The 12,675-nt window shown below is 36.3% G+C and overlaps 1 protein-coding gene across 3 annotated transcripts in view; it reads right to left on the bottom strand.

Annotated features, from left to right (window-relative positions):
• PLD5 (phospholipase D family member 5) overlaps positions 1-12,675 on the bottom strand; it is a 177,040-nt gene that overhangs the window by 56,098 nt on the left and 108,267 nt on the right. For all 3 annotated transcript variants that reach the window (XM_027684113.1, XM_027684122.1, XM_027684128.1), the window contains 2 exons: positions 11,231-11,399; positions 3,165-3,279 (listed from right to left, as the gene is read on the bottom strand). In XM_027684113.1, the coding sequence (XP_027539914.1) occupies positions 3,165-3,279; positions 11,231-11,399 (284 nt within the window). The remainder of the gene's footprint in view (positions 1-3,164; positions 3,280-11,230; positions 11,400-12,675) is intronic.

The raw sequence follows: 12,675 nt of genomic DNA, 5'->3' as shown, positions 1-12,675 counted from the left end.
TCTCATTCAACACAAGGGAAAAACCTCTGATTAATATGGTAAGGTTGTAACAAGTACCAGCCAGGTATTCTATGCAAAATATAGAATCTGATAATATAATTAAAGTTCTATCATAAATGTAAGTTTTAGGACTAGTATTTCCTCATTTCCACATGCTTAATTTTACAAGTAAATAACACTCCCACAGTTAGCAATTATTAACAAATGTACATTATCTCGGTACTCCGAGGGTCCTGTCACCACAGGTCTAGTTGTGGTATGTGTTAGCACAGTAAATCAATCCATGTTTCAAACTGCAGTTGCTGGACTTCTGTAATCAAGCTCCCCTGCTTTACAGCCAGTTCAAGTGAGTCAGAATAGCACATATAGGACAAAAAAAGGCATCAGAGTAATGACAAACCTGGAAGTTCACGCTAGCTCAGATGTCTGTACTAACATTGCAAATGCAAATTACTAATTTTATTTTACTCTACATCAGTTCAGTTCTGCTCTCCCATAAGATAAGTTATGCTCTATCTTACCCCTTCAGCTCAAATCAGAAGTCAGGTTTCAACCTTCTCCTTTGTTAATCAGTAAGGAGAGAGTTAATCAGCTGGAGAGGAAGGATATGTGGGGAAGAGTCTTCCAAGCCTTGGGTTGGAAAAGGTTTATCAAAACTGCTTTCTACAGTACTTCAGAAATGGGAAGAAGAGGCAAAGGGGCTCCAGGCATGCCTGTCTAGAAAAATGAAAGATGTGCTAGAATAATTTGCCTGGCAGAAGTAGTCTCACCATGTGTGCTGAAATGCAGCAGTACAGTAGCCTATCCTTGTAGCCTTCTGGTTCCTTGTCCGAAAAAAAACAACACTACATGAGACAATGTGAATGCCCAATTATAGTTCTTCAAGCGACCCCAGATAAACCCACGCCACTTTGTTGAGGCCACCTAAGTAAGAAAGGACATGCTACCTGAAGATGCAGCATGAGATAGGTAATCAGTGGCTGAGGAACTGCAGCATCCTTTTAAGGTTCCTGATCAGTATCTTAACCTGTACCTCCTGGGGCTGACAGCCAAATTATCCCTCGTCCTGACCCTAGGAACCAGTCTCTACCACATAAGGGCATAGCTCAGGGGTTCTGATCATCCAGTCTGCTGAAAAGAAAGGCAAGGCTCTTCCACCCTCTCTGTGCAATAGCAACTCTTTCTCGTATTTAGCAGGACAGCCCACTACTTGGAGACAATTCAACTCCTGCACACAATCTGCCTTGGAGAGAAAAGCCTAGCCCCTGCCCACCTAGCAAGGTGAAGGCAGACTCAGGAGTGCATGGCATTCCCAGAGCTCCACTGGCTATGTATGTGCTTTCTGTCCATACTACTGCCCATGGCTCAGGTGCCAAGCATATTTGCTGCTTAGGATCAATCAGCTTAGTTTAATAAGCTGATGAACCACAGAGCAGTGCTTGGACTCTCCTCTGCCTAATTCTGACAGACACCACAAGTGTGGGTTGGAGCCTGTTCAGACAAATACATTTTGGTTCTCCATCTTGAGGTGCTTCACAGCTTGGCTGAACTATTGATATATTTACTGCTTTCTTTACTGACAAATCTGACAGTTGCAGGGAAAAAAAGTTATCTTCATGAATAAGTTCAAGGATCAGTTATGATTGATTTCTGAGGATGCAGGTGGCCGTCACCTCACAAGCAAAGAGAATAATAATTTTAGTAGATAGATCTTCCAGGATAGCATTGCAAAGCTTGATGACAATTTTTTTTTTTAAGCTAGCCTACCACTTAGCTTCTATTTTACATGAGCAGGACATACCATGAACTGTTCATACAAGGTCTGCTCATTTCAACATAAAATTAAGACAACTAAATCTGATAGAATTTGAAACTAACTTACTTCTTTTAAGGAATACAGAGGCAAATAAAGATTTATCTGGCTTTCATGGAGATAAAAATCAAACAAGAAACCTAAAGACTTGCAACAGAGCTGGTAATCACAACGTCATAATCAAGACATTCTAGTAAAAATATCAGAATTTGTAGAAATAAGCAAATGAAAACATGGAATGAGAAAACAAAATCATAGTGAGAAAATCAAGCAGTTATAATATTGATTTTTGAAAAAGGTCATTAGTACACAATGATATCTACAATTCCAGGGTTCAAAGATGATGACAGCAAAACTCACAAGAATTACTATATAAAAGCAACTTTCTCTGATTCTTTGTAGCTCAAACCACAAGTATATCGATAATTTCATTTGAATATTGTAAAATTTCCTGTCATAGAAGAGGTTACAAGGAATTTAAACAAATATAGATTGATATTTGTTGGAAGAGGGTGTTCTTTATTCTTTACCATAAACACACATGTTACATTAAGGTGCTACTACACATAGCAACTCCTTTTCTTAGTCTATTTTTTTAGAGTTCCCTTTGTGATCCATATAGTTATCTGTGTCAAAAATGATCACCATCAAAATATATAGGTTCTTTTTGCCCTTTGAAAAGTGTATCCTAGCCTTAAAATCATGCTTTTATCGGCTTATATAGATAACTAACATATTCAAGAGAAATGTATATGAGATAGCTAAAAGTCCTAAGTGAGTCTAATTTCTTTCAGCATTTCTTAAATTCTCTTTACTATTTTCCTACACAGTTTTACATAAAACAAGTTTATTCATGTAGCGCCAGTGTGCAATCCCTCTTTCAATAGGGATTTTTGAGCCTTAAAAGCAATGGTTAGGAAACCAGATACCAAAGAAACACACATAGCACAGAAAACCTTGTCAGCTGGCTAAATCTGACCAATGATCTATTTCCAGTGCTTCAGAATCATCAATACCATACACATGTTGCTCTTTTAATTATTTTGATATTCCTCAAAGGAGGAAACTGTCTTGTCCCACAAGGTATTACAGCAGTCTCTCAGGTTACATTGTCTACCATTAAAAATGGCTATAGTGAATTTAAACATCTTTTTAATTGCTTGCAAACTGCAAACTTCAACTACAGTAACAGAGTTTCAGACAGCTATGAACCAGAGAAAGCTGAAGGATCACAGGGTAATACAGCAATACCAATAGGATACATTTAATAGACCATTTGAGTCTGCATTTTAAGTAAAGGCAACATTATGTAGCAGTCAATGGCATAACAACATAAAGACCTTGGTCTTACCCTTTGTTTTCAAGTCGTTTAACACCTTTGATTCCATGGGCAGTATATCACTCACTAGCTTTATCTCAATATTTCGGGATGCCAGTTCAAGCAACTTTTCAAAAAGACGCTGCCCCTGGGAAGAACATTAACAGAAAGCAGAAGTTGCAAGACACAGAATTATTCAAACTGCATATCAACAAATTAAAGAGGCATGTAAAGATGAAAGAATTAGATACAACAGCTGAGTAAATATGTTCTTAGATATGATTAAATCTACCCTAAAGGTTAGCAACTTAAATACTTTTTCTTGGAGAAATACTGTTCTGAAGGCCAAAATGGTTTCTTCCTTTTCCCAGATTGCACAACATTATTCATGACAGGTGCTAGGCAGAAGGAAGTGTCCAAGTTTTTTATGCTGCATAAGCACATTTTGACATTAACTTTCTTCTAACAAATCACATTCGGTTGACTTAGGACAAAAAGTTCAAGGAAAATAGTTTATTACACTTATTCTACATTGAGTGATATTTTTGTAAGTGATTCTAACCCATAGCACACAACATTTTCAAATGGTTGTATGCTCTACTTTAGAAGAGTTATACCAGGAAGGAAAACAATAGTCTACGGGTATTTTATATGCTTTTCCTTTTTACACTGCTATAAAACTTTACTATTTAAGTCCTATTTCTAACACAGAACAAAAAAGTGAATCTCATACTGAGCTAGATATATGTCAAAACACCAATCAAGACATTTGTTTCACATGAAAAGTAAAATTTTAAATTGTCAGATTTTTTCATATCCAAGAAACAAAGAACAAGTAGAACTTCTGATAGTACAGTAAATGCTTAATTTTGAGAGTCAATATTTTATATTAAATAAAAAAGTTTAGTTGCAAACATCTAACTAGATAATGTCAAAAATAAACTCTCCAGTGTATCACTACTGTGCTGTTACTGCAGCCACAGCCAGCTCTCATTTCCTTGCTGCCATTCTAGCTTACTACAGCAGACACTACTTTCAATTAGCAGTTCAATACACAAAGACTTTTGGGTTTATGCATCTGACAAAGTGCTTGCCCACTTTAGATTCAATCTAATGTTGGCCCGAATGTAAAGCAAAAACAAAAAAAAGCAACAGTCATATATCAACTTCCAAACAAATAGGTAGAAGACAAAGCACTTGACAGAACCTATTTAACAAAATGACCAAACCAAAGCAGTTTGGGATGATACAACATGACATAGTACAGACCAACAAAACCCCAGACAAAGGCCCTCTCCACACACTGAAAAAACATAAGCAGCAGATAGTGGAAAGCCATCCTTTGGCTTGTCATTGCCTGCACAGATTAATACTTCAAACCTTGATGGGCCTTCAGCATTACGCAGACTCAGAAAGCAGTGCTTCCCCTGTCTACAGTACAGACCTATTTTTTAATATTCACATATTTTTAATGTATGTGGCAAAATAAGAATACCCATCCTCCTAAAAAAGAGTTTTCTCAAAATTACCAAGCAGCCAGAGGCTGCAATGGAAACAGAAACACTGTTTATGTTTTACTTTTGTAATGTATACCTGCTTGCTCACTCAAACCCATAGTAGAGCTCCCTGCTCATCCCAGGGATCACAAGAACTTTGCAGTTAACAGAATGCTGTCATAATGAAAGCATTAGAGAACAGCTAACAGATCAAGAAAACAAAAACATTATTTGCATGAAGTTCCAAATGTTTCTTAGATTCAGCATTTCTTAAGGTGACTAGGTAGTTAAAAATGTAAGAAATGACATCCATGATTTTAACTCACACACCCAAAAGGCGTTACTGAGTTGCTGAGCAAGTCAAGTGGCTTTCCCTCACATACCTCATGAAGCTAAAAGAATCCTTAATTCTCACACCACAAATTGTGTTGGTTCTTTTTAAAAAGAAGGAGAGATGTTAATAGAAAATGTAAGAATTAATGAGATAGTAGCGTGGAGGAGACGGATGATGCACATAGAGTTAAGCAGCAGCTCTAGCATGATTCTGAGGGAGTAGAGGTGCACTGACCAGTATTTCTGGGTGCCCTGCTCACTCCAAGAGTGTTTCTCCTGCAATTGCTGCAGTCTGGCACTGCTAGACTCTAACAAAAACCGGAAACAGCAATCACTGCCCTCTTGTCTGCTAAATTCCCAATCCCTGCCCCATCCTCCAGAACGAGACCCTCCCGGCATGGCAGAGCTCAGCCAGCCTTTGGACACACATATCGGTCCCCTGACTGGAGAAACCAGCAGTTTTGATTTTCATTAGCTATATCTTTGCAAAAGTTAGCTGGGAAAATTAAGGACTAAAAGGTTTGCATTATGGAAATTAATTAATGTACATATAGATAGAAACAGCTACTCAGAAAGGTACTCTGTGTTTATTCAATTTATTAAGTAGAAAGATAAAGACTATTTTTGTTTAGGTTATCTGTCAAAACTGATTTTGTCTAGAAGCATGGTAGAAAGCTCTAGCATATAAAAAAAACACCGAAAATGCATTAATATATTTGAGGGAAAGTGGTTAGCATTATCAATACAAATTAACTAATTAACTGTTCTGCTGAAGAAATGTTTAAAAAGTTTATGTCTCAAGCTGATAAAATTAATTACTTCAGGAGATAGTTGTTACTGGTTTTTCCCTATGGTAATTATTTTTGGACATTATTGTCCCTTCTACCTGCATGAGAATATATTTGCATATGATTTACAGAAGCTTTGATAAACAAGCCTCTCTTTGATAAACAAGTACCTCTTCCCGGCACCTCCTCCTGAGTTTTACTTGATCTTAGTATGCCCTGATGTGACCAACATAGCTGTCTCTTGCAGGCCATGCTACCTGCTGAAGAGCCCATTCTATGGGTGAATATATCACTTGGAGTGCAGTCCTGCATTCCAATGAAGCCATTTTCTCTGCAAATACATCTATTATTTCCCCATCAGGGGCACTACAAGCTATTAATTTATATCATTCTTTTTTCCCCCCAATTATGTTCATAAAGAATAAAACCTCCAAATTGATTAAACATTCAAAGTAACTCTAAGTAGTGACGGTTAAGACTAGGAGTGCACACACTACAAATATTTGTGTTTATACAGGTACACAAAAAACCACCACCCAGTGACAGAATTGGAAAGAATTCCCTCCATCTCATCTCTCACTGCATCATCTCTCAGCAGGCATGCATTTCCTCACCAAGGTTTAATCTAGATGCTCTAAACTAAAAAAAATTCACAACTTGCTTTTAAAAATCTGTATGCACTATAGTTCTTCCTTCATTGCTGAAGAATCTGGTCTTCGTCCCTATTAATATTAATTTGAAACTCAGTTTCTGTACTTTCTGACATGTTTACTTGCAATGTTACTGTTTTTTCTTATGAAAAGGAAAAAAGAAGGGATGGAAGGTTTAAAGAGTTTTGTCACTGCTGTCAGCACATTTGAAATGCTTCTGTTGAATACAAACCCTCATGTTGTCATTCAGACCACATTCCCTTTGCAAGACAATACCAGGCTGCTGCACAACTACATGACGATGAGAATCATTTCTATATACCCAGCTTGTGAGGACTGAGAAATAGTAGCAGCCAACTGCTATGAAACTGGCATGCTACTTAACAGCATATCTGCATTTTAACAAACATTACCAACAGAAATCTGCTTATCCTGGTAAAATATTCTCATACACTTTTCACTGGGCTGTTTCAAAAAACCTACCAAAAGTGACAAAATAGGATGTAAAATGCATTTATAACATGAACAAACTGATATTCACAAGGTAGCTGTAAATTACTATACATCTCAAACATCAATCCCAACTGTACCTGCCACAGCAAACTCTTTTTCTCTTAAAAAAAGAGGAAATTGTCATTACCAAAAGGCCCTGAAATTGCCCCCAAAGCAATTTATTGGCAGTCTTTAGACAGGTTGATTCAAGCCTGCTTGATTTCCCTTGCCTGCTGTTGTCTCTATCAGCATGCACTCCTTATTAGAAATAAAATGGGGAGATACAAATGTGAAACTGCTGTATTTATTGAAGTACTCTATAACTGAATTATTGTGCTCTTCAGTAACTTGGATTCCTACAGTTTAAACAATGTCTACCTTTTTCTTTCTGCAGAAATAAACCTGGTTATTTCATAGACTTTTCTTCTCAGTTTTTTTCTCTGTAGTTCTACTAATATTTTTCAAAAGCTTTCCTATGATCAAGCCTCTGGGTATATTTAAAAACATCACTAAAAATCATAGCATGCTGGCAGAAACCAATAGAGCAAAAAAAATCAAGAAATCCTAACTTTAAATGCTTCTGTTTAATACAAAACAGAGAAAATTAAATGCTCTCTTCAAATTCTTCTAGTGAAACAGATAATGCAAAAGGAGGGAATGTGCTTTCATTTTAAAACCTCTTCTTTTTGAATTTATCTTCTATGTCTCAGTCTGTACCAGCTGCACCAGGGAAATGCCACCACCTGAAGAGGAGAGATGTTTATGTAAAGATGAGTTTATAGAAAAGCAAATACACTGCAATCTCTATAGCTCATGGTAGCAAATTTCTTCTGGTAGCTGCTAGGTTTGGAGGTGTGCCCTTCTTTGTATTATTTGTATTTTTTTTATAATTGTCAAGGAAGGGAACTTAAGCTCTTGCACTAACATTTGTTTTAGCAAACAAATCACCTAAGATCCTTGGCCAATGCATGTGTGAGTGACACATGACTTGTCATCAGAGATTCATTACAAAGCTGCACAGCTGGCTTACATGAGACAGAGTATTCGATGGAGCGGGGGACTTCTCCCATCAAACCATTTGGGAGATGCACAGCAGGTAGGTAAACAAAGTTAGAAACATCTACTTTTTATGTGATAATTGTAAAACTCAGACGCAGATCTACTCTTCGATCATTTTATGTTCATCCAAATAGCCATCCAGGAAGAACTGTGTGATACTCATGGCAGTACCAATAAGCCACAATGGCATTAATTTTTATTTATAAAAAATAAACCAAAGTTTGTGAAGGACTTGCTGGAAATCTAAAAGGTCATTCTAAATTAAAGTTTCTAAACATGAGATGAGCCAGAGGAAATGAACTGTGAAAATCTTGAAACTGGCATGATCTTGCATTCACCTCTTTCTTTTCACTGCAAATGAATTAAAAGCTACTCTCAAAAAATTGTTTCCGTTATCCTCTAATACCTCTAAACATCAGATTGCCACAGGAGGACTCACACATTCACATTCCACAAAAACCTCAGTGCTTCTACATGACAACTACCCTGTTATCTTAAAAACACAGATATGACAACACAAAGTTGCCAAAATATGTAATTTTCTTTTGAATGAGAAAGGGAAGTGTAGAAAGCCTACTCACTCTTTTGCCAAACAAATATTTTTTTACTTGATTGCTTAAGCCATAGAAGCATAGAAATACTGTACCATCATGTGTCTGTTTTTAGGGAATCCAATTTAGCAAGACTCATAATCTCAGATGACTGAGCACGGTGTTGTGACCTGGACAGCTCAATCAGCAATGAATGTTTATTTAGACTTATAGCAACAAAATATGGACAGGCAAGAGTCAAGGACACTGGGTAACGTACCCATAAACAAAAATGAAGAAAAACAGAGCAGGAAATTCTGCAATTTCATATATGCAGATTTATACATATATACATATGTCCAATATACATTTAGACAAGATGGACAACATGTATACCTAAGGATAATATGTGTATTGAGCATATGTATGTATGTGTGTATATAAAGTTGCAGAATTTCCTGCTCTATTTTTCTTCAAGATGTATATTGGACATATATATGTATGTATTTGACTGCACAAAGATATACAGAGAATGTAGTTAAACCTTGTAACTAATTGAGAAAAAACAATCTAGCCTACTCTGCTTTTCTCCTTCAAAAATCCATGTCTGTTCAAGGGCTCTTGTGGAGAACTTTACTTTGCAATATGCCTTGAATATTCATAAAATGGAAATTGCTAGTTATAGACCAGGGCACGGGTCCATATGGAAAACGGTTATGTCCTTAGTTTCTAAAAGACGAGAATAATTCAAGGAACTAAAACTTAGTAACTAAGCACTGTGCAATACTCTTACCTTTCACAATGCTTCTGCTATTTTGGGGCAAATTTTCCCAAAATCAAATTGCAAAGACTTGAGGACATTCAACTTATTATTCAGACAATTACTAGATTATAGTTATTGAAGCTCCTCTGAAATTCCACTTTCATTTCACAAGTGGAGAAAGCAGATGTAACGATACAAGCTTTCTCCCTTCCCTTTCACAGACTAAGCTTTGTGTACATTCTCCGGGGCAGCGATTTGCTAAGAAACACTGCCTCTTGGCAATTTTTTAGCAATCACGCCAGCCAATAACAATATAGTGTTTTAGCATGAATAGACAAGCTTGACAGAAAAATCTATCAGCTGTTCAGCCCCCACTGCTGTACAAGTGAGGAGATGACTGGAATATTAATTGCCTTTAAACAGAAGTAATTACTCACTTTTGTAAGACTACTAGCAGACAGAAATAGATAACTAGAATAGAATATTATGAAAAATGTTCAATTTTTCTGGCTTTAACTGTGTATTTGAGGATGAAAGAACAAATCCACTTCTTAGATGTCTCTTCTTTCTTTCCCTGCTGAATAATATCTTCCAATTTTTACTTTGCATGCGACTGTGAATGGATTTGACACTTAACTATTGAAATCCCAACTTCTAATTTCCTATTTTTTGTCCTTTGTTTGGGGTTTGTTAGGCTCTGCTGTTTTGAAGCAAATGACATGTTGAATTTTTTTTCAGACAAAACACTTTTAAAAGATTCATGCACATATCAATTCATGCGCACCCTGGAAACATCTGAGGCACTATCTCTTTGAATACATCTGCTTGAATGACAGTACATGGGTTTGAAGTTACTTAGGCAATAAATTTAAATAAAGTTTAGCTGCATAATTACATTGTGAAAAAGTCAATACTTTGATATTCCATAATTTATTCACAAACCATATTCCAACATTTATAAGCATTCTAAAAGGAAGGGTTTGAATTAAATTTTCTGTTCGTCTGCTTACCTTAGATTTTCACTACTTTAAATGGACATGCAGCAAATTTATTCTGAAGAAAAGTTAATGTATGCTGTGCAACTAGGCTACAGCCTCTTTCAAAAGAAGTAGAATTTAGTTGCTCAAAATACCAGGCTTTGCCTATTATCTACCAAAAGGCATTTTTTTACTGCACAGCATCAACAGAACTAGAAAGGAAAGCCAAGAGTTTGTGACATAGCATAATAGAGTTGATTAATTACAGTTACCTGGCTGTCACTTTAACCCCATTTCATGTCAGCTGAGCTGCTTCTTTCAGCTAAGAATCTATTTAGTGGAAAAGAAGAGATATTCTCACAGCCTATCAATTCTTTGATATCTTACTTTCACAAGTGATACTAAATGGAAACCTGCCCTAACCATATTTCTAAGAGGATTGCTCTCAAGAATAAAGTTTTTGTTGGCACAGCATCATTGTAATGCATGTCTGTCTTATTCACTGTGATTTATGATTTTTCCTATTTTTCTTTATTGCAGGAATCTTGAACACCAGTCCCTCTCAAGAATAATTTTGAAAAGCTATGAATCATCTGATACTATATTGTTCTTTATAAGTGTAATTCTATCCTTCTATTTGGTTGCAGAATTAATCCACATGCTTGCTCTTTTATTTCATCAGTTGCATCAAGTAGAAAATAACTGTATAGATTTATGAATATTCTTAAATTATGGATGTGCTAATATAGGTACAATTTGGCAGCTTTCTTAAGATTACACAAATACATCCTTTCCAAAGATGGAAGTGATATGAGTATGTGTTGAATGTTATCTCGTCCAAGCATACCACCACTCTCAGAAAACTATTGTATTGGCAGAAAAATCCCCATAAGAAAATGATTTTTTAGACTACCCAAACAAAATAGGTCTGCTACAGGGAAGTGTCACGTAATAGTGTAACAACAAGAACAGACTGTTAAAGTCCCACTCTTTTGTTAGGCTAGAACATACCTGGCATGCTGATGGATGACTGTGATTGAGGTCCCACTGGGAAGATACTATGTCAACAGACTTTTCAGCCATATTAAGCAAATTCATCCAGCCTTGGAAAAGAGACAAATGGGATGGTGCACTGTCTGAATAGTTGATCCCTTCAGGAATATTTTCCACAAGAGCAACCCTGAGAATAGATAAGGAAAAAATAACCACTTAACAAAAGCACTTTTCTTTATTAAAAAATTCCAAATTTTAAAGAATGTCAGGTTTTGGGCCTGTGGTTCAACATCTGCTCCGAGAAGATTTCAGCAGTGTGCCACCCACAACTCGCTCTGAAGTTGCTGACTGTCATACTCCACACTTCCCAAAACAATAAAGTGCAGGCACTGGTAATGCAGCAAAGCCAATCAAGCTTTTGAAGCTCTGTAAAATTAGCTTAAACATAGAAAAGCTTACTTCTTTCAACATAGTAAGTGGGAATCAGTCCTTAAAGCGAGGATGGGAAGAATAAAACAATCTTTTCTTGTTTTGCCCTCTCATCTCTGCATTTAGTTTCTTCTCTCTAAGGATGTGGCAAGATGTAAACTCCTTGGTATTCTCTTAGGTTTGCTTTTCTAGCTGACATTTTATTACATTGTAGTCTTGTACATATGAACTTTTCCTTTCCAGTTGTTCTAAGCTACCTAATTTTTCTGCTTTTACCTGTGTAAGGTTCTAACTGGGATCCAGTGGTTAAAAAAGAAGAATTATGCCCTTCTAATTTCCTGTTTTTTCTGGAAGGCTCTTTGATCTAACTGCCTATAGTATTCAAAACATTTGTAAAAGAGACTACATACATTCATATGGATACAATCACATCCAAGAAGTGAAACAAACATTGAAGTAAAATGACAGTTCAAAATATGCTTCTCTGCTTCAGGGAAATGATGTGTGTCATTCAGCATAGTGCTCCACTGCTAGATTTCCTTAAATTGCAGCAGGTAAAGCTTCTCTCTACCCTCAGTGGAGGAATTTGAAAATAAAATGCAATTCAAACAAGTTCCCCAATTCTGTCTTTAGGTAAAGAGATTGAATTTTCAGCCTATCCAAACAGCACTTCTTTAAGTGTCCCCAACATCTGCCACTTTTACTGTGAATCATACAAAACAGATGTAAGAAAGCTGTAGTAGGAACTTGGAGAATACTCTTTTTCATTGTATCCAAGTACATCAAGCATTTCCACATTGGTTTTGTACTTGTTAATAGCTTTAATTATTAACTCCAGCAATAAGAATATAATTTGTAAACTTTAAGTAAATCATTATTACAAAATTCTAGTGTAAAAGAGAATTGTACATGTTTTGACTCTTAGAAAAACAGAGTAGTGCTGTATATTCTATTAATCCAGTGGACCCTAAAGGGTTTACATGGGAACTTTTACAACTATTTCAGATTATCAAGCATGTTTGTAAAGTGAACCC

This window comes from Neopelma chrysocephalum, unplaced genomic scaffold, assembly GCF_003984885.1.
Source record: "Neopelma chrysocephalum unplaced genomic scaffold, ASM398488v2 Primary Assembly neopelma1_23, whole genome shotgun sequence".
In the NCBI taxonomy this organism is placed as follows: domain Eukaryota; kingdom Metazoa; phylum Chordata; class Aves; order Passeriformes; family Pipridae; genus Neopelma; species Neopelma chrysocephalum.
Note: the sequence above shows the minus strand (reverse complement) of the source record. Positions and strands in the feature narration are given on the sequence as shown.